This window comes from Papio anubis, chromosome 19, assembly GCF_008728515.1.
Source record: "Papio anubis isolate 15944 chromosome 19, Panubis1.0, whole genome shotgun sequence".
NCBI classification, from domain to species: Eukaryota; Metazoa; Chordata; class Mammalia; order Primates; family Cercopithecidae; genus Papio; species Papio anubis.
The window spans coordinates 792332-812306 of NC_044994.1; the positions used below are offsets into that span (position 1 = coordinate 792332).

The 19975-nt window shown below is 39.4% G+C and overlaps 1 protein-coding gene across 10 annotated transcripts in view; it reads right to left on the reverse strand.

The window, feature by feature from the left end:
- CEP192 (centrosomal protein 192) overlaps positions 1-19975 on the reverse strand; it is a 140114-nt gene that overhangs the window by 96147 nt on the left and 23992 nt on the right. For all 10 annotated transcript variants that reach the window (XM_009192319.4, XM_009192321.4, XM_009192322.4 and 7 more), the window contains 3 exons: positions 18672-18807; positions 11980-12092; positions 217-556 (listed from right to left, as the gene is read on the reverse strand). In XM_009192319.4, coding sequence (XP_009190583.2) covers positions 217-556; positions 11980-12092; positions 18672-18807 — 589 coding nt within the window. The remainder of the gene's footprint in view (positions 1-216; positions 557-11979; positions 12093-18671; positions 18808-19975) is intronic.

Genomic DNA, 19975 nt, shown 5'->3' on the forward strand with positions numbered 1-19975 from the left:
GACTTAGCTAGAAAGGTACGTTTTCACGAGATCTCTGAGAAAAGATACCACTTCTGAGCAATCCTCCCTGTACTAGTAGACTTAAAATTTTGTTTAAACTATAAAACACTAAAATATTTCAATAGGAAAGACTGGCACATTTCACATGAAAATATATCCTATTAAGATGTACGAACATTTATTTCTTTCACTCTATTTTTTTAAAAGTCCACTTACTGTCTTTATTCTTTTCAATGGACTCGTGACATTCACATGTTCGCCTTTCACAAGTTGGTGACCAAAGGGCATCACTGAAATTAATTCCACTGTCACTAATAGGCTTCAAAGAGGCTACATCCACATCTTCTTGAATGGACACTGTAGGAGTCTCAGTGTCTAAACATCCATCCATGTGCAAAACTGTCTTATTTTGATGAGGACACTCCACCCCCTGTTTTACAGGGTCAGTCGGGTCAAAACCACCTCTATTGGCATTTGCATCATGAAAATTATCAGAGTTAAGTTTCAGGTCAGTAGCCCTGAGGGTCTTCACCAGAACATCTTTACTTGTACTTTCCTTTAAAAAAAAAAAAAAATCAGATTTCTTCACAGAACAACAGTAAGTCTTGCTTTTTATAACTTATTTTAAAATTTATGAGAAAAATTATACAGTTGATACAAAATGTTTATTATATGAAGGAATAGAACACACAGTATTCACTGTATTCTAGACTATATGTGAATATATGAACCATTGATAAGAAACTTACCAAAACCAGACTTTGTGATGTGGTCATCGGAAACACATCAAGAGATTTACATACCAAAAGTGGGCTCTATGTGTGCATTACATAACAGGATGATAGAAACGTTGTCAGCTCAACTTTTATCATTACCAATAAAAGTCTCTACAAACATGGTAAGCCTATATTAGTGTGACTAGCCTCATAAAATTAATATGGATAAACAGCCCTTGATATTAATATCTTTTAATAGAAGTAAAGCAATTTATACTACAAATGTCCCTGGCCAGTCCAATAAAATTTGTATCAGACAGAGCAAATTTATCCAGTGCCTTCAAACTATGCTCTCCAAAACATTTTTCCAAGCGGCACTTCTTATTCTTTCCGACAATAACAACTGCTGAAAAGGGGCTCAAGTGTCTTCAATACTGTTTGTGGACGTTTGGCTGCCACCATGGTATCACATGCCAGTGAAACTTATTAACAGCAGTCCTTTCTGCTATAATAAGACAAGCAATAAGAACAACCTGATAAGGCACAGTTTCTGAAAGTTACAACACTAAAAGGAGGTCATTCTAAATAAATGATGACTTTCGAATAAGAAAGACATAGGTTCAAATCCTAGTGCCACCATTTATTAACTGGGTGCTTTGCCAACTTATTATATAAAAATAAACATCAAGGCCAGGCGTGGTGGCTCACACCTGTAATCCCAGCACTTTGGGAGGCCAAGGCAGGCAGATCACCTGAGATCAGGGGTTCAAGACCAGCCTGGCCAACATGGTGAAACCCCGTCTCTACTAAAAATACGAAAATTAGCCAGGCGTGGTGGCGTGCGCCTGTAATCCCAGCTACTCTGGAGGCTGAGGCAAGAGAGTCACTTGAACACGGGAGGCGGAGGTTGCAGAGAGCCAAGATTCCGCCACTGCACTCCAGCCTGGGGGACAAGAGCAAGACTTCGTCTCAAAAAATAAATAAATAAAATAAATAAACAAACATCAAAAGAGATTTCAGATGACTTAAAGACTTAGATATAAAAATACTAGGAAAAAATACAGATGGATTGTCTTTTATTCTTCAGTTGAATGACATCTTCTAAGTATAACACTCTAATGTCCTGAATTGTGTCCCCTCAAAAAGATATATCCAAGCCTTAAGCCTGGTAACTATAAATTGCGATATTATTCTAAAACAAAGTCTTTACAGATGTAATTAACTTAAAGATCTTGAGACAAGACCATACTGGATTGGTCACAATGACCAATGTTTGCATCAGAGACAAGAGAAGAAAATTTCAGACACAGACACAGAGGACAAGGCCGCATGAACACACAGAGAGAGACGTGAGTGGTGCTGCTGCTACAAGCCACGGAACACCAGGAGCAGCAGAAGCTGGGAGAACCAGGAAGGATTCTCCTCTAAGAGACTTAGGAGGGAGAACCATCCTGCTAACACCCTGACTTCAGACTTTTGGCCTCCGTAACTGTGAGGAAATAAATTTCTGTTGTTTTAGGCATGCCTGTGGTAATTTGCTCTGGCAACCTAGGAAGCTCATACACACATTAAAGCCTAAAACATATATAAAGATCAATATATTTCCATAACATAAAAACCTTATAAAATTAAGTTAAAATACAAATACCCCAATAGGAAAAAAAAATGACAAATGCCACTTAAAGCAAGATAACTGCTTTTCATATACAACACTTCCAAAGATTAAAAAGAAACATAATGTGGAAAACTGGCTGTCTCATCCGTAAAGCAACTTAATCTTTTTTTTTTTTTTTTTTTTTTTTTTTGAGACAGAGTCTCGCTGTGTCTCCCAGGCTGGAGTGCAGTGGCCTGATCTCGGCTCACTGCAAGCTCCGCCTCCCGGGTTCACGCCATTCTCCCGCCTCAGCCTCCCAAGTAGCTGAGACTACAGGCGCCCGCCACCACGCCCGGCTAGTTTTTTGTATTTTTAGTAGAGACGGGGTTTCACCATGTTAGCCAGGATAGTCTCGATCTCCTGACCTCGTGATCCACCCGCCTCGGCCTCCCAAAGTGCTGGGATTACAGGCTTGAGCCACCGCGCCCGGCCCAGCAACTTAATCTTGAATAAAGAAGGCAGTTACAACTTCTAGCTTCCAGTTCTGCGTGTAAAGGGCTTGGAAGTCGCCACTCCATCCTGACCACAAGTAAAACGATGAACTAACTGACAAATCAACAACTCTTCGTAGATCCGTAAGAGAAGGTAACGGGATAAACTGCTGCCTCTAAAACGGGAGAGACAGGCAAACACAGAGAATCCTGATCTACTGGGGATACACTCCCAAGCTGAAACCTCCAGAGCAAGCAGCAGAGACGGAACACCTAACGTGTGACTGAGGAACTGCCACGGGAAAAGGAACACCTAACATGTGACTGAGGAGCTGCCACGGGCTCAGTGTGGAAAAGTCTGAGTTAAAAACTCCAGGGGATCCAGTCACAGGTGGGTCCCATGCTTTTGTGAGTTTTACCTCCAGCACGACCAAGTTCTCACAGCAAATAACGGAGAAAAATCCCCTTGGGCTTCCAGTACGGGGAGGAGAAAGGGGTCATTTTGAAATACAACAGGGCACTTTGTTCTTAGATCCGCCCTCAAGAAAACCTAACCCTGCTGGGGTTTCATCAGCGCCTAGGTAGACTGGGGAAAGGGAAATACCCAACTCCAGCTCCCTCTAGCCTCGCTATCCATCCTAACGGGAGGAAAAACCTGAGAAACACTTGTGGAGTGCACAGTCTAAAGGCACAGGCTCACTGAAAGACTGAGACCGAACCACAGAATTACGGAATACTTTCCCTCCCCAACATCTTACCACAACATAATGAAAGGCCTATTTACAGCAGTTCTTTTACTTGGTACATCACGTCCAGCTAACAAGAAAAAATTAAAAGGCACACTAAACGGCAAAAAAACACAGTTTGAAGAGACAAGGCAAGCATCAGAACCAACAGAACCAGATATGGCAGGGATGTTGGCATACTCAGGCCAGAAATCAAAAACAATTATGATGAATATGCTAAGAGCTCTAATGGATACAGCAGACACCATGCAAGAACAGAGTGGCAATGTAAACAGAGAAATGGAACTTATGAGAAAGAATCAGAAAGAAACGCCAGAGATCAAAAACTGTAACACGTGAGGAATGTCTACGCTGGGCTCATTAGTAGACTGGACACAGCACAGGAAAGAGACTCTGAGCTCCAGGATATGCTGATGGACTTCTAAAACTGAATGCAAAGACAACAAAGAATGAAAAAACGATCTCAAAAAACTGCAGGACAACTACAGAATGTGTAACATCTGCATAACAGAGACATCGAAAAGAGAAGACAAACAGAAAGCAACAGAATATCTGCAACACTAATGAATGAGAATTTCTCCAAATTAATTCAGACGACAAGCCAGAAATCCGGGAAGCTCACAGAACACCAAATAAGATAAAGGCCTGCCGCAATGGGGCTGTACTTGGAAAAAAATAGATAAAAGCCAAAACCAATACTTCACCTAAGCATATCACTTTCAAACTACAGAAAATCAAAGATAAAGAAAAAAATCCTGAAGAAAAACCAGAGAGGAAAACAATTGCCTTACTCACAGAGAAACAAAGAGTGACATTTGGCGTCTCCTCAGAAACCACCAAGCAAGAAGGCAGTGAAGTGAACTACTTTAAAGAGTTGAAAGAAAGAAACCAACAATCTCTAATTCTGTACCCTGAGAAATTATCCTTCAAACACGAAAGGGAAATACTTTCTCAGACAAGCAAAAATGGAAGGTATTTATTGCCAGTAGACCTGCCTTGCAAGAAATTTTTTAAAAAGTTATTTTGAGAGAAGAAAAATACACAGGTCAGAATCTTGAATCTACAAAGAAAGGAAGAGCATCAAAGACAGAATAAGTAAAGGTAAAACAAAAATTTTATTTTTCTAATTTTTAATTGGTCTAATAACACATTGTTCAGAAAAATAATGGCAACAACGTATTCAATTATGTATGGTTACGTGTATGTATAAGCATATATATGTGAGGGTGTGTGTCTATATATAGACACACATATATGCTTATATATACTTATATGTAAGTGAAACGAATGATAGCAATGATACAAGGAATGGGAGGGAGGAATTAGGAATATTTTGTTATTATCAATACTCAAACTACCTGTTAAGCAGTATAATGTTATCTGAAAGTGAATATGGATTAATTGTAAATATATATTGCAAACTCTAGAGCAACCACTAAAAACAGTGGGACGAAAAAGAATTATATCTGATACGCTAATGAAGAGAAAATGCAATCATATAAAATGCTGAATTAAGACCACAAAGAGGCCAGGCACAGTGGCTGGCCCCTGTAATCCCAATACTTTAGGAGGCCAAGGTGGGAGAATCCCTTGAGGCCAGGAGCTCAAGACCAGACTGGGCAACATAGTAAGACCCTAGCTCTACAAAAAATTTAAAAGTTAGCCAGGTGTAGTGACATGTGCCTGTTGTCCCAACTACTCAGAAGGCTGAGGCAGGAGGATCGCATGAGCCTGGCAGTTCGAGGCTGTAGTGAGCTATGATTCTGCCACTGCACTCCAGTCTGAGCAACATAGAGACCCTGTCTCAAAATAGAAATAATAATAATAATAATATTCTTAAAATAAAACCACCAAGAGAATACGACTGGAAGAAAAAAATAGGATAAAAAAAAAAACAAGAACAACATGGTAGAGATTAATCCAATTACATCAGTTAATCACTTTCAAAGTCAATGGTCTAAATACACCAACTGGCTGGGCGCAGTGGGTCACCCCTGTAATCCTGGCATTTTGGGAGGTCAAGGCGGGTGGATAACTTGAGGTCAGGAGTTCGAGACCATCCTGGCCAACGTGATGAAACCCCATCTCTACTAAAAATACAAAAAAAATAGCCGGGTGGGGCGGCACACACTTGTAATCCCAGCTACTCGGGAGGCTGAGGCAGGAGAACTGCTTGAACTCAGGAGGTGGAGGTTGCAGAGAGCTGAGATCGCACCACTGTACTAGAGCCTGGGCAACAGAGTGAGACTCAGTCTCAAAAAAATAAACAAATAAAAATAAACAGGCCGGGCACGGTGGCTCATGCCTGTAATCCCAGCACTTTGCAAGGCCAAGGAGGGTGGATCACGAGGTCAGGAGATCGAGACCATCCTGGCCAACATGGTGAAATCCCCATCTCTACTAAAGATACAAAAATTAGCTGGGCGTGGTGGTGCATGCCTGTAATTCTAGCTACTCGGGAGGCTGAGGCAAGAGAAACACTTGAACCAGGGAGTTGGAGGTTGCAGTGAGCCGAGATCACGCTACTGCACTCCAGCCTGGCGACAAAGCAAGACTCCACCTTAAAAAAATAAATAAATAAACAAACAAACATACCAACTGGAAGAGATTCTCAGAGGAGAATCAAAACACAAGACCTAAGTATATATGTCTACAAGAAACCAATATGTAGATTAAAAGTAAATGGATGGAGAAAGATATGGCATTAAAACACTAATCAAAAGAAAGCAGGAATAGCTATATTGCTTTCAGACAGAGCAGACTTCAAAGTAGGAAAAGTTATCAGAGATGAGGCAGGGTACTACATAATGATATAGAGGAATCAATTTTCTAGGAAGACATAACCATCCTTAACGTGTATACACCTACAAGAGGGTACCAACATACAGGTAGTAAAAACCAACAGAACTACAAAGAGAAATAGATAAACAACTATCATAACTGACGACCTCAACACTCCTCTATCAGAAACAGATCCAGCGAGAAGAAATTCAGTAAGAACACAGTTGAACACACTAACAATCAACTAGATATAATGGACGTCTATGGAATACTTCATGCAAAAACAGCAGAATACACATTCTTCTTATCAGAAAAAAACCCACACAATAGAAACATAATTTGAGTAGGCCCCTATCTGTTAAAGAAATAAAGGCAATAATGAATACCCTCCCAAAATAGAATACACCATGCCCAGATAGGTTCAACAGTGAATTCCACCAAACATTTAAGGAAAACATTATACTAATTCTCTACAACCTTTTTCAGAAAATAGCGGAGGGAATACTTATTAACTGATTCTATGAAGTCAGCATCATCCTAATACCCAAACTAAAGACATCACAAAAAAATAAAACGAGTGACCAATTTCTCCCATAAACACAAATTCAAAACTCCTCAACAAAACATTAGGAAATCAAATAATATATAAAAAGAATTATACATCATAACCAAGGAGATCCCAGGTATGCAAGCCTAGTTCAACAATCAAAAATCAGCCAGGCGCGGTGGCTCATGCCTGTAATCCCAGCACTTTGGGAGGCCGAGACGGGCGGATCACGAGGTCAGGAGATCGACACCATCCTGGCTAACACGGTGAAACCCCGTCTCTACTAAAACACACACAAAAAATTAGCCGGGTGAGGTGGCGGGCACCTGTAGTCCCAGCTACTCGGGAGGCTGAGGCAGGAAAGTGACGTGAACCCGGGAGGCGGAACTTGCAGTGAGCCGAGATCGTGCCACTGCACTCCAGCCTGGGCGACAGAGCGAGACTCCGTCTCAAAAAAAAAAAAAAAAAATCAAAAATCAATTAATGTAATCTATCACATCAACAGACTACAAAAAAAAAAAAAAATCAATTTAACAAATAGAAGCATAAAAAAAAAAAAAAAAAAACTGACAAAAATCCAACAGCCATTCATGATAAAAATTCCCAGTAAACTAGAGAGAAACATTCTCAACTTGATAAAAATAAAATACAAGTTAAAAAAACCTTAAAAAACACCTGAGCTAACATCATACTTAATAGTAAGAAGCCAGAAGCCTTTCCACTAAGACCAGGAATCAGGCAAGGACGTCTCCTCCCACCACTGTTTTTCAACGTCATACTATGAGTCCTAGCTAATGCAATTAAGACACGAAAAGGAAATAAAATGTATACAGATCGGGAGGAAATAAAAACTGTCTTTTGTTTGTGAATGACATGATCACCTATGCAGAAAATCCAAAAGAACTGACAAAAAAATTCCTGGAACTAATAAAAGATGACAACATACATATTTATTACATAAATGTTAACTGCTTTCCTATACACTAGCAACGAACTAGTAGAATTTGAAATTTAAAACAATACTATCTACATTAACACCCCCATATATGAAATAAGTTAGGTATAAATCTAACAAAATATATATAACATCTACATGCGAGAAAACTACAAAACTCTGAGAAAGAAATAAAAGAAAATCAAATAAATAGAGAGATATTCAATGTTCATGGATAGGAAGACTCAACACTGTCAAAACGTCAGTTCTTCCCAACTTCACCTATACATTCAATTTAATACCAGTCAAAATCCCAGCCAAGTTCTTAATTTAGATACTGACAAACTGATTTTAAAGATTATACAGGCTGGGCATGGTGGCTCACGCCTGCAGTCCCAGGACTTTGGGAGGCAGAGGCAGGTGGATCATTTGAAATTAGACGTTTCAGACCAGTCTGGCCAACATGGTGAAACCTCATCTCTATTAAAAATACAAAAATTAGCTGGGCACGATGGTGTACACTTGTAATTCCAGCTACCTTGGAGGCTGAGGAGAGAGAATCGCTTGAACCCGGGAGGTAGAGGTTGCAGTGAGCCAAAATCGTGCCACTGCACTCCAGCCTGGGTGACAGAGAGGGACTCTGTCTCAAACAAAAAAATAATAATAAATTTAAAAAAAAATAAAGTTTACACAAAGAGACAAAAGACCCAGAACAACCAACTCAATCTTGAAAAATAAGAATAAAGAGAGAAGACACTGTCCAATTTCATTACTTAAAAAAGCAGTAGTCACCAAAACAGTGATTACTGGTGAAAGAACAGACAAATAGATCAGCAGAACAGAGATTCGGAAAACTGACCCACATACATATAGTCAAACTAATCTTTGACAAAGGAACAATGGCAACACGATGAAGCAAAGATAGTCTTTTCACAAATGGTGCTGGAACAATTGGATATTTACATGCAAAAAAATGAATCTCAACAAAGACATTATACCTTTCACAAAAACTAACTGAAAATGGATCACAGACCTAAATGTAAAACGCAAAGCTATAAAACTCCTAGAAGATAACACTGGAGAAAAATCTAGAAAGGTACAAGATCAGCACAAAAAATCCGATGTTTCTAAACACCAGCAATAAACAATCCAAACTGTAAATTAAGAAAGCAATTCCATTCACAACAGCATCTAAAAGACTAAAGTACTTGGGAATAAATCTAATCAAGGAAGTGAAAGACATACTGAAAACTACAAAACACTGTTGAAATAAAGAAGACCAAAAGACCTAAAAGAATGGACAGACATCCTGTGTCTTCATGAATATGAAGACTTAACATTGCAAAGGTATCAATTCTACCCAAAGTGACCTGTAGATTCAACAAAATCCCTCTCAAAATTTCAACAGCCTTTTCTAAAGAAATGGAAAAGCTGATCCTCAAATTCATATGGAATTGCCAAGGGCCTCAGACAAAAAAATCTTGAAAGAGAAGAATTAAGTTGAAGGACTGACACTTCCTAACGTCCTACAAACACAGTGATTAAAGCAGTGTGGCACTGTCAAAAAGACAGACAAATAGACCAATGGGCTAGAACAGAGAAGCCAGAAATAAACCCTCATATACATGATAAATTGATTTCTGATAAAAGTGCCAAAACCATTCAATGAAGAAAGAACAGCCTTTTTAATAAATAGTGTTGAGAAAATTTAATATCCAAATGCAAAAGAATGATGTTAGTGAGACCCTTATCTAACATCACATATAAAAATAAACTCAAAACAAATCAACAGGCCGGGCGTGGTGGCTCACGCCTGTAATCCTAGCACTTTGGGAGGCCGAGACGGGTGGATCATGAGGTCAGGAGATGGAGACCATCCTGGCTAACATGGTGAAACCTCGTCTCTACTAAAAATACAAAAAAATTAGCCGGGTGTAGTGGCGGGCGCCTGTAGTCTCAGCTACTCGGGAGGCTGAGGCAGGAGAACAGCATGAACCCAGGAGGTGGAGCTTGCAGTGAACCCAGATCGCGCCATTGCACTCCAGCCTGAGCGACAGAGAGAGACTCTGTCTCCAAAAAAAAATAAAAAATAAAAAATAAAAAAATTCAACAATCGTTTTCTCCTTTTCCCTTTTTTCTTTTTCTCTCACAAAGTCACAGATCAACAATCTAAATGTAAGAGCTAACTCTATAAAACTCTTGGAAGAAAACAGGAAAATCTTCATGACACTGAATTTGACAACAATTTCACAGACATAAAAACAAAAGCACAGCTAGTAATATAAAAATAGATCACACTACATCATAATTTAAAATTTTTGCACATTAAAGGACAATATCAAGAAAGTAAAAGACAATCTACAGAATGAGAGAAAAATTTACAATTCAGACATTTGGTAAGGAATTAATATCCAGATGACATAAAGAACTCTACAATTCAACAACAAAAAAACTCAATTAAAAAGTGGGCAAAGGCCTTAAACGAACATTTCCCCAAGGAAGACATACATGAAAAGATGTTCAGTATCACTAGTCTTCAGGACAATGCAAATCAAAACCACAACGAGATACTACTTCATACTCATTAGGATAACTGTAATTTAAAAAGGGAAAAAAGTAAAGAGTGTTAAATAGGATGTGGAAAAACTGGAATCCTAGTGTGTTGCTGGTGGATGTAAACTGGTGCAGCTGCTATGAAAAACACTATGGCAACTCCTCAAAACGTTAAACACAGAATTACCATACGACCCAGCAATTTCACTCCTACATATACACCCAAACAAACTGAAAGCTAGGACTCGAACAGGTATTTGTACGCTCATGTTCACAGCAGCATTACACTCACAAGCCAAAAGACAGAAACACCCAAGTGTCCACTGAAGGATGAGGGAATAAATAAAATGTGGTATATATAATAGAATATTATTCAGCCATAAGAAAGAATGAAATGTTGATATATGCTATGACATGAACAGACCTTGAAAACCTCATGCTTAATAAAATAAGACAGACACAGAAGGCCAAATATTGTATGATTCCACTTATATGAGCTTACCCAGAGTGGGCAAATTCATAGAGACAGAAAGTAGAATGGTAGTTGCCATGAGTTGGAAGGCAGGAGGGAATTGAGGTTTGTTGTTTAATGGGCAGAGTTTTAGTTTTACAAGATGAAGAGTCCTGAAGATTGGCTGCACAATGTAAATGTACTTAACATTATTGAACTGTACACTTAAAAATGATTAAGATAGTGGCCAGGCGCGGTGGCTCACTCCTGTAATCCCAGCACTTTGGGAAGCCAAGGCAGGCAGATCACTTGAGGCCAGGAGTTTGAGACCAGCCTGACCAACATGGTGAAACTCCATCTCTACTAAAAATACAAAAATTAACCAGGTGGTGATGTGCGCTTGTAATCCCAGCTACTCGGGAGGCTGAGACAGAATTGCTTGAACCTGGGAGGCAGAGGTTGCAGTGAGCTAAGATCGCACCATTGCACTCCAGCCTGGGCGACAGAGTGACACTCTGTCTCAAAAAGAGAAAAAAAAAAAAGATTAAGATAGTAAATTTTATGTTATATGTATTTTACAAGTTAAAATTTAAATTAAAAATATATTTAACATACAAAACAGAGATGCACAGAATAAAGCAAAAAACCAAGCATTATTTTAATCAATACTGGACAAGTGGGTCTAAGTCAGAAAATATTAACCCACATGCAAAATTCAAATCAGTTTATAAAACTGTAATAACATTACTAAAAAAGGGGCATAATGAATAGGTATGAGTCCAAAATAACTACCAAGCTTCAGGCACAGGAGAAACGGGGTACTATTAAGAAACAGAAAAAACTGAAACAATGAAAAACAAGTATGTTTGAGCAAGGTAAAAGATCCGTTTGCTTTTTCATTTAATGACTGGACACTGGGCTAAAGAACTTTCCAAATGACTAATCTAAATGCAAGTCATTAAATACTTAAATGCAAGAAAATGTATAATTGTATGAAAGATACTTACAAACATATTGAAACATTATCAGTAGTGAGTTTTTTACTTTTTCTGTATTTTTCAGAAGTCAACAGTAACTGTTACTTTAAAAAAAAAACATATCATATAAACACAAAAGATACCTTGTTCCTTTTTTCATAGGAAATCTAAGAAAAATGCATAACTTACGCTGCTGAGATCTGGAAAGATACCCTTCACATTTTCTATTTCTTTCTCAATTCCCCAAGTACCAGAGGAAAATGGTAACAGACCACCTGTGTGCCTTCTACTACCTCCAGCACCTACAGAATTACGTGAAAAAATAAAGAAAAATGTTAACGGAGCCACATCAAATCTGAGTAATCTAACATAATAACTGTTTCTTGCTAGTCAAATTATTTTATGTAAACCTAATACTTAGCACTCCTATGACAAATTTAGCCATTTTCATAGAAAGAAAATAAACAACAGTAAGAGGCAATAATAAACATGATAAACTGCTACCATACAGAAAGAATTCATATTTAATTATTGATGTCTGGATAGAATATAATTATTTGTAATATTCAATCCAAGAAATATATACTACAGTATTTCTAGTAACACTAATTTACTTAGCTATTATTAAAAGCTCTTTTGAAAAGTTTTAGACTGTCTAAAGACCTGAGGGACTAGAAGAATTAATATATGCTAAATCATACCAGAGAAATTTTTTTTTTTTTTTTTTTTCCAGATGGCTGAATAGGAACAGCTCCAGTCTACAGCTCCCAGCATGAGCAATGCAGAAGACAGGTGATTTCTGCATTTCCAACTGAGGTACCAGGTTCATCTCACTGGAGCTTGTCAGACAGTGGGTGCAGGACAGTGGGTACAGCCCACCAAGTGTGAGCTGAAGCAGGGCGAGGCATCGCCTCACCCGGGAAGCTCAAGGGGTCAGGGAATTCCCTTTCTGAGACAAGGGAAGCTGTGACAGACGGCACCTAGAAAATCAGGTCACTCCCACCCTAATACTGCGCTTTTCCAAGGGTCTTAGCAAATGGCACACCAGGTGATTATATCCCACGCCTGGCTCAGAGGGTCCCACGCCCACCGAGCCTTGCTCATTGCTAGCACAGCAGTCTGAGATCGAACTGCAAGGCGGCACTGAGGCTCAGGGAGGGGCGGCCCGCCATTGCTGAGGCTTGAGTAGGTAAACAAAGTGGCTGGGAAGCTCAAACTGGGTGGAGCCCACTGCAGCTCAAGGAGACCTGCCTGTCTCTGTAGACTCTACCTCTGGGAAGAGGACACAGCCGAACAAAAGGTAGCAGAAACCTCTGCAGACTTAAATGTTCCTGTCTGACAGCTTTGAAGAGAGTAGTGGTTCTCCCAGCACGGAGTTTGAGAACTGAGAACAGACAGACTGCCTCCTCAAGTGGGTCCCTGACCCCCAAGCAGCCTAACTGGGAGGCACCCCCTGAGTAGGGGCAGACTGACACCTCACAGGGACGGGTCTCCCTCTGAGACGAAGCTTCCAGAGAAGCTTCCAGCAACATTTGCTGTTCAGCAATATTCACGGTTCTGCAGCCTTCGCTGCGGATACCCGGCAAACAGGGTCTGGAGTGGACCTCCAGAAAACTCCAACAGACCTGCAGCTGAGGGTCCTGACTGTCAGAAGGAAAACTAACAAACAGAAAGGACATCCACACCAAAACCCCATCTGTATGTCACCATCATCAAAGACCAGAGGTAGATAAAACCACAAAGATGGGGAAAAAACAGAGCAGAAAAGCTGTAAATTCTAAAAATCAGAGCGCCTTTCCCCCCTCCAAAGGAACGCAGCTCCTTGCCAGCAATGGAACAATGCTAGATGGAGAATGACTTTGACGAGTTGAGACAAGAAGGCTTCAGACGATCAAAATTCTCCAAGCTAAAGGAGGAAGTTCAAACCCATCGCAAAGAAGCGAAAAACCTTGAAAAAAGATTAGACGAATGGCTAACTAGAATAACAAGTGTAGAGAAGTCCTTAAATGACCTTACGGAGCTGAAAACCATGGCACGAGAACTACGTGACACACGCACAAGCTTCAGTAGCCGATTCGATCAAGTGGAAGAAAGAGTATTGGTGAGTGAAGAACAAATGAATGAAATGAGCAAGAAGAGAAGTTTAGAGAAAAAAGAGTGAAAAGAAACAAACAAAGTCTCCAAGAAATATGGGACTATGTGAAAAGACCAAATCTACGACTGACTGGTGTACCTGAAAGTGATGGGAAGAATGGAACCAAGTTGGAAAACACTCTACAGGATATTATCCAGGAGAACTTCCCCAACCTAGCAAGGCAGGCCAACATTCAAATTCAGGAAATATAGAGAACGCCAAAAAGATACTCCTTGAGAAGAGCAACTCCAAGACACATAATTGTCAGATTCACCAAGGTTGGAATGAAGGAAAAAATGTTAAGGGCAGCCAGAGAGAAAGGTTGGGTTACCCACAAAGGGAGGCCCATCAGACTAACAGTGGATCTCCCAGTAGAAACTCTACAAGCCAGAAGAGAGTGGGGGCCAATATTCAACGTTCTTAAAGAAAAGAATTTTCAACCCAGAATCTCATATCCAGCCAAACTAAGCTTCATAAGTGAATGTGAAATAAAACCCTTTTCAGACAAGCAAATGCTGACATTCTGTCACCGCCAGGCCTGCCCTACAAGAGCTCCTGAAGGAAGCACTAAACATAGAGAGGAACAACCAGTACTAGTCAACGCAAAAACATGCCAAATTGTAAAGACCATCGATGCTAGGAAGAAACTGCATCAACTAATGAGCAAAATAACCAGCTAACATCAAAATGACAGGATCAAATACACACATAACAATATTAACCTTAAATGTAAATGGGCTAAATGCTCCAATTACAAGACACAGACTGGCAACTTGGATAGAGTCAAGACCCACCAGTTGGCTGTATTCCAGAGACCCATCTCGCATGCAGAGACACAAACAGGCTCAAAATAAAGGGATGGAGGAAGATCTACCAAGCAAATGGAAAACAAAAAAAGGCAGGGGTTGCAATCCTAGTCTCTGATAAAATAGACTTTAAACCAACAAAGATCAAAAGAGACAAAGAAGGCCATTACGTAATGGTAAAGGGATCAATTCAACAAGAAGAGCTAAGTATCCTAAATATATATGCACCCAATATAGGAGCACCCAGATTCATAAAGCAAGTCCTTAGAGACCTACGAAGAGACTTAGACTCCCACACGATACTAATGGGAGACTTTAAAACCCCATTGTCAACATTAGACAGATCAACGAGACAGAAGGTTAACAAGGATATCCAGGACCTGAACTCAGCTCTGCAACAAGCAGACCCAATAGACATCTACAGAACTCTCCACCCCAAATCAACAGAATATACATTCTTCTCAGCACCACATCGCACTTATTCCAAAATTGACCACACAGTCAGAAGTAAAGCACTCCTCAGCAAATGTAAAAGAACAGAAATTATAACAAACTGTCTCTCAGACCACAATGTAATCAAACTAGAACTCGGGAATAAGAAACTCACTCAAAACCGCTCAACTACATGGAAACTGAACAACCTGCTCCTGAATGACTACTGGGTACATGACGAAATGAAGGCAGAAATAAAGATGTTCTTTGAAACCAATGAGACCAAGGACACAACATAGCAGAATCTCTGGGAACACATTTAAAGCAGTGTGTAGAGGGAAATTTATAGCACTAAATGCCCACAAGAGAAAGCAGGAAAGATCTAAAAATGACACCCTAATATCACAATTAAAAGAACTAGAAAAGCAAGAGCAAACACATTCAAAAGCTAGCAGAAGGCAAGAAATAACTAAGTTCAGAGCAGAACTGAAGGAGATAGAGACGCAAAAAACCCTTCAAAAAAAATCAATGAATCCAGGAGCTGGTTTTTTGAAAAGATCAACAAAATTGATACACTGCTGGCAAGACTAATAAGGAAGAAAAGAGAGAATAATCAAATAGATGCAATAAAAAATGATAAAGGGGATATCACCATCGAACCCACAGAGATACAAACTACCATCAGAGAACACTATAAACACCTCTACACAAATAAACTAGAAAATCTAGAAGAAATGGATAAATTCCTGGACACATACACTCTCCCAAGACTAAACCAGGAAGAAGTTGAATCCCTGAATAGACCAATAACAGGCTCTAAAATTGAGGCAATAATTAATAGCCTACCAACCAAAAACAGTCCAGGACCAGAAGGATTCACAGTTGAATTCTACCAGAGGTATAAGGAAGAACTGGTACCATTCCTTCTGAAACTATTCCAATCCATAGAAAAACAGGGAATTCTCCCTAACTCACTTTATGAGCCCAACATCATCCTGATACCAAAGCCTGGCAGAGAGACAGCAAAAAAAGAGAATTTTAGATCAATATCCCTGATGAACATCAATGCAAAAATCCTCAATAAAATACTGGCAAACTGAATCCAGCGGCACATCAAAAAGCTTATCCACCATGATCAAGTGGACTTCATCCCTGAGATGCAAGGCCAGTTCAACATACGCAAATCAAGAAATGTAATCCAGCATATAAACAGAACCAAAGACAAAAACCACATGATTATCTCAATAGATACAGAAAAGGCGCTGACAAAAAAGGAATTCCTTAAGCCCTTCATGGCAAGCTCTCAATGGTCGGTGTGGTGGAATTATCTCAAAACAGTAAGAGCTATTTGACCCACAGCCCAAATATACGTGCTGAATGGAGGGCAAAAGCAGGAGGCATTCCCGCTTTGAAAACTAGCACGGGCAAGTTCTCACGCTCCTATTCAGCATAGTGTTGGAAGTTCTGGCCCAGGGCAATCCAGGCAGGAGAAATAAAGGGTATTCAATTGGAAGAGGAAGTCAAATTGTCCCTGTTTTTAGGTGACATGATTGTATGTTTAGAAAACCCCATTGTCTCAGCCCAGAATCTCCTTAAGCTGATAAGCAGCTTCATAGAATCTCAGGATACAAAATCAATGTGCAAAATCACAAGCATTCCTAGCACCAATAACAAACAAGACAGCCGTGCCGGTGAGCTCCATTACCAGGTAGCCAAGAGAATAAAATACCTGGGAATCCAGCACAGGGATATGGGACCTCTTCAAGAAGAAAACTATATAAGCACTTCTCCACAAAATAAAAGAGGACAAACAAATGGAAGAACATTCCATCTCATGGATAGGAAGAATCAATATCGTGAAAATGGCCATACTGCCCAAGGTAATTTATAGATTCAATGCCATCCCCATCAAGCTACCAATGACTTTCTTCACAGAATGGAAAAACTACTTTAAAGTTCATATGGAACCAAAAAAGAGCCCGCATTGGCAAGACAATCCTAAGCCAAAAGAACAAAGTTGGAGGCATCATGCTACCTGACTTCAAACTATACTACAAGGCTACAGTAACTAAAACAGCACGGTACTGGTACCAAAACAGAGATATAGACCAATGGAACAGAGCAGAGTCCTCAGAAATAACACCACACATCTACAGCCATCTGATCTTTGACAAACCTGACAAAAGATCCCTGAAAAAAGGATTCCCTATTTAATAAATGGTGCTAGGAAAACTAGCTAGCCATATATAGAAAGCTGAAACTGGATCCCTTCCTTACACCTTACACAAAAATTAATTCAAGATGGAATAAAGACTTAAATATTAGACCAAAAATCATAAAAACCCTAGAAAAAAACCTAGGCAATACCAATCAGGACATAGGCATGGGCAAGGACTTCATGTCTAAAACACCAAAAGCAATGGCAACAAAAGTCAAAATTCACAAATGGGATCTAATTAAACTAAAGAGCTTCTGCGCAGCAAAAGAAACTACCATCAGAGTGAACAGAAAACCTACAGAATGGGAAAAAAATTTTGCAATCTACTCATCTGACAAAGGACTAATATCCAGAATCTACAAAGAACTCAAACAAATTTACAAGAAAAAAACAACCCCATCAAAAAGTGTGTGAAGGATATGAACAGACACGTCTCAAAAGAAGCCATTTATGCAGCCAACAGACACATGAAAAAATGCTCATCATCACGGGCCATTAGAGAAATGCATATCAAAACCACAATGAGATACCATCTCACACCAGTTAGAATGGCGATCATTAAAAAGTCAGGAAACAACAGGTGCTGGAGGATGTGAAGAAACAGGAACACTTTTACACTGTTGGTGGGACTGTAAACTGGTTCAACCATTGTGGAAGACAGTGTGGCAACTCCTCAAGGATCTAGAACCAGAAATACCATTTGACCCAGTGATCCCATTACCGGGTATATACCCAAAGGATTATAAATCATGCTGCTATAAAGACACATACACACGTATGTTTACTGTGGCACTATTCACAATAGCAAAGACTTGGAACCAACCCAAATGTCCACCAATGATAGACTGGATTAAGAAAACGTGGCACATATACACCATGGAAAACTATGCAGCCATAAAAAAGGATGAGTTCATGTACTTTGTAGAAACATGGATGAAGCTGGAAACCATCATTCTCAGCAAACTATCGCAGGGACAAAAAACCAAACACCACATGTTCTCACTCATAGATGGGAACTGAACAATGAGAACACTTGGACACAGGAAGGGGAACATCAAACACCGGGGCCTGTCTTGGGTGGGGGATAGCATTAGGAGATATACCTAATGTAAATGACGAGTTGATGGGTGCAGCACACCAACATGGCACATGTATACATATGTAACAAACCTGCACGTTATACACATGTACCCTTGAACTTAAAGTATAATTAAAAAAAAAAAAGTTAAAAAAAAAAAGGTAAATTCAAAACTAGAACTTAAGAACAAAAGAATCATATTTCTATACTTACTAGTCCCAGGTAGACAAAAAACTTGGTTTTCCTCAGACCCTTTGTGAGTTGTTTCAGAAGAGTGTGAGTCAAGGGAAATCAGAGAGCTGTTATTTTCTGATTGAAACTTGCAGTTTAAGCTACCATTTTCATTTGCCTGTTGAAAAAATATCTTAGCTGTATTAATCTTTTAAATTAAAATGAAATATTTTGAGGGAGAAAATGTGGCTTTACTGAAGGATGCCAGAAAATAAACGTAGAAGGAATTAGAAAAATTGCCATTGTCACCACGAGAGCAATCAGTATTTCTACGAGTCAGCAAGGACACTGAAGCCAGCTAGTGAAGGGTTGTCGGGGAATAAGATGATCAAAGGGCTGATATCTCATCCCACAGATGACTTATTAATAACAAACAGGAAAAGCTGCCTTCACAAGGAGACATACAGCTGACATCAGCTTAGCCAAAATTATCAAAAACAGTTATCGCCCATTGTGGGAGAGAGAAGCGTCTCCTGGTGTGGGGCAATGGGATGTGCACAGCACCGCCTCGTTTACCGTGAATCCGCTCATGTGGGGCAATGGGATGTGCACAGCACCGCCTCGTTTACCATGAATCCGCTCATGAGAAACTGTTTAATCTGTATTCTTGCCAAAATGTTTAATCTAATCTAGTCGGGAGGGAAAACAGATTATGGTTATTTTTCCCTCCTGACTAGATTATGGTTCACTCTACAAAACAAAGGGCCTAGATTTTACAAAATAGATCACGTCATGAAAGAACTACTCCAAATTAAAAGAGAATAAAGAGACAGGACAACCAAAGCCAAGGTTAATCTTTGATTAAATTGTAGACAAAAAATTGTAAGAATAAAGGACATTCTGGGAACAACTGGGTAAATGTGAATATGGACTGTACAGTAATTTAAATTATTATATCAAAGGTAGGTAACAGAATTGTGGTTATGCAGGAAAATGTCCTTATCTACAAAAGATAAATGCTGAAGTATTCCAGTGAAATGTCATACTCTCTGCGACTTACTTTCAAATGATTCAGAGAAGAAAGTATTTATGGAGAGAGAAAGAAAACACAAAAGTGGCAAACTTTAGCAACTGGTTAACTGGAGGAAGATGGTGTAGCTGTCCACTGTGTTACTCCTTTAATTTTCTGAAAGTGAGGGAAAGGTACCAAGAAGGAAGAAAGGGTAGGCATATCTCATCAATTCATACCTGGGAAACAGAGAGTCCAAAGAAAACCAAAGGCTTACATTTCATGTGAACATCCAAGGAGACCAATAGTAATTTTCTAATGTCAAATTTCTGAAAAA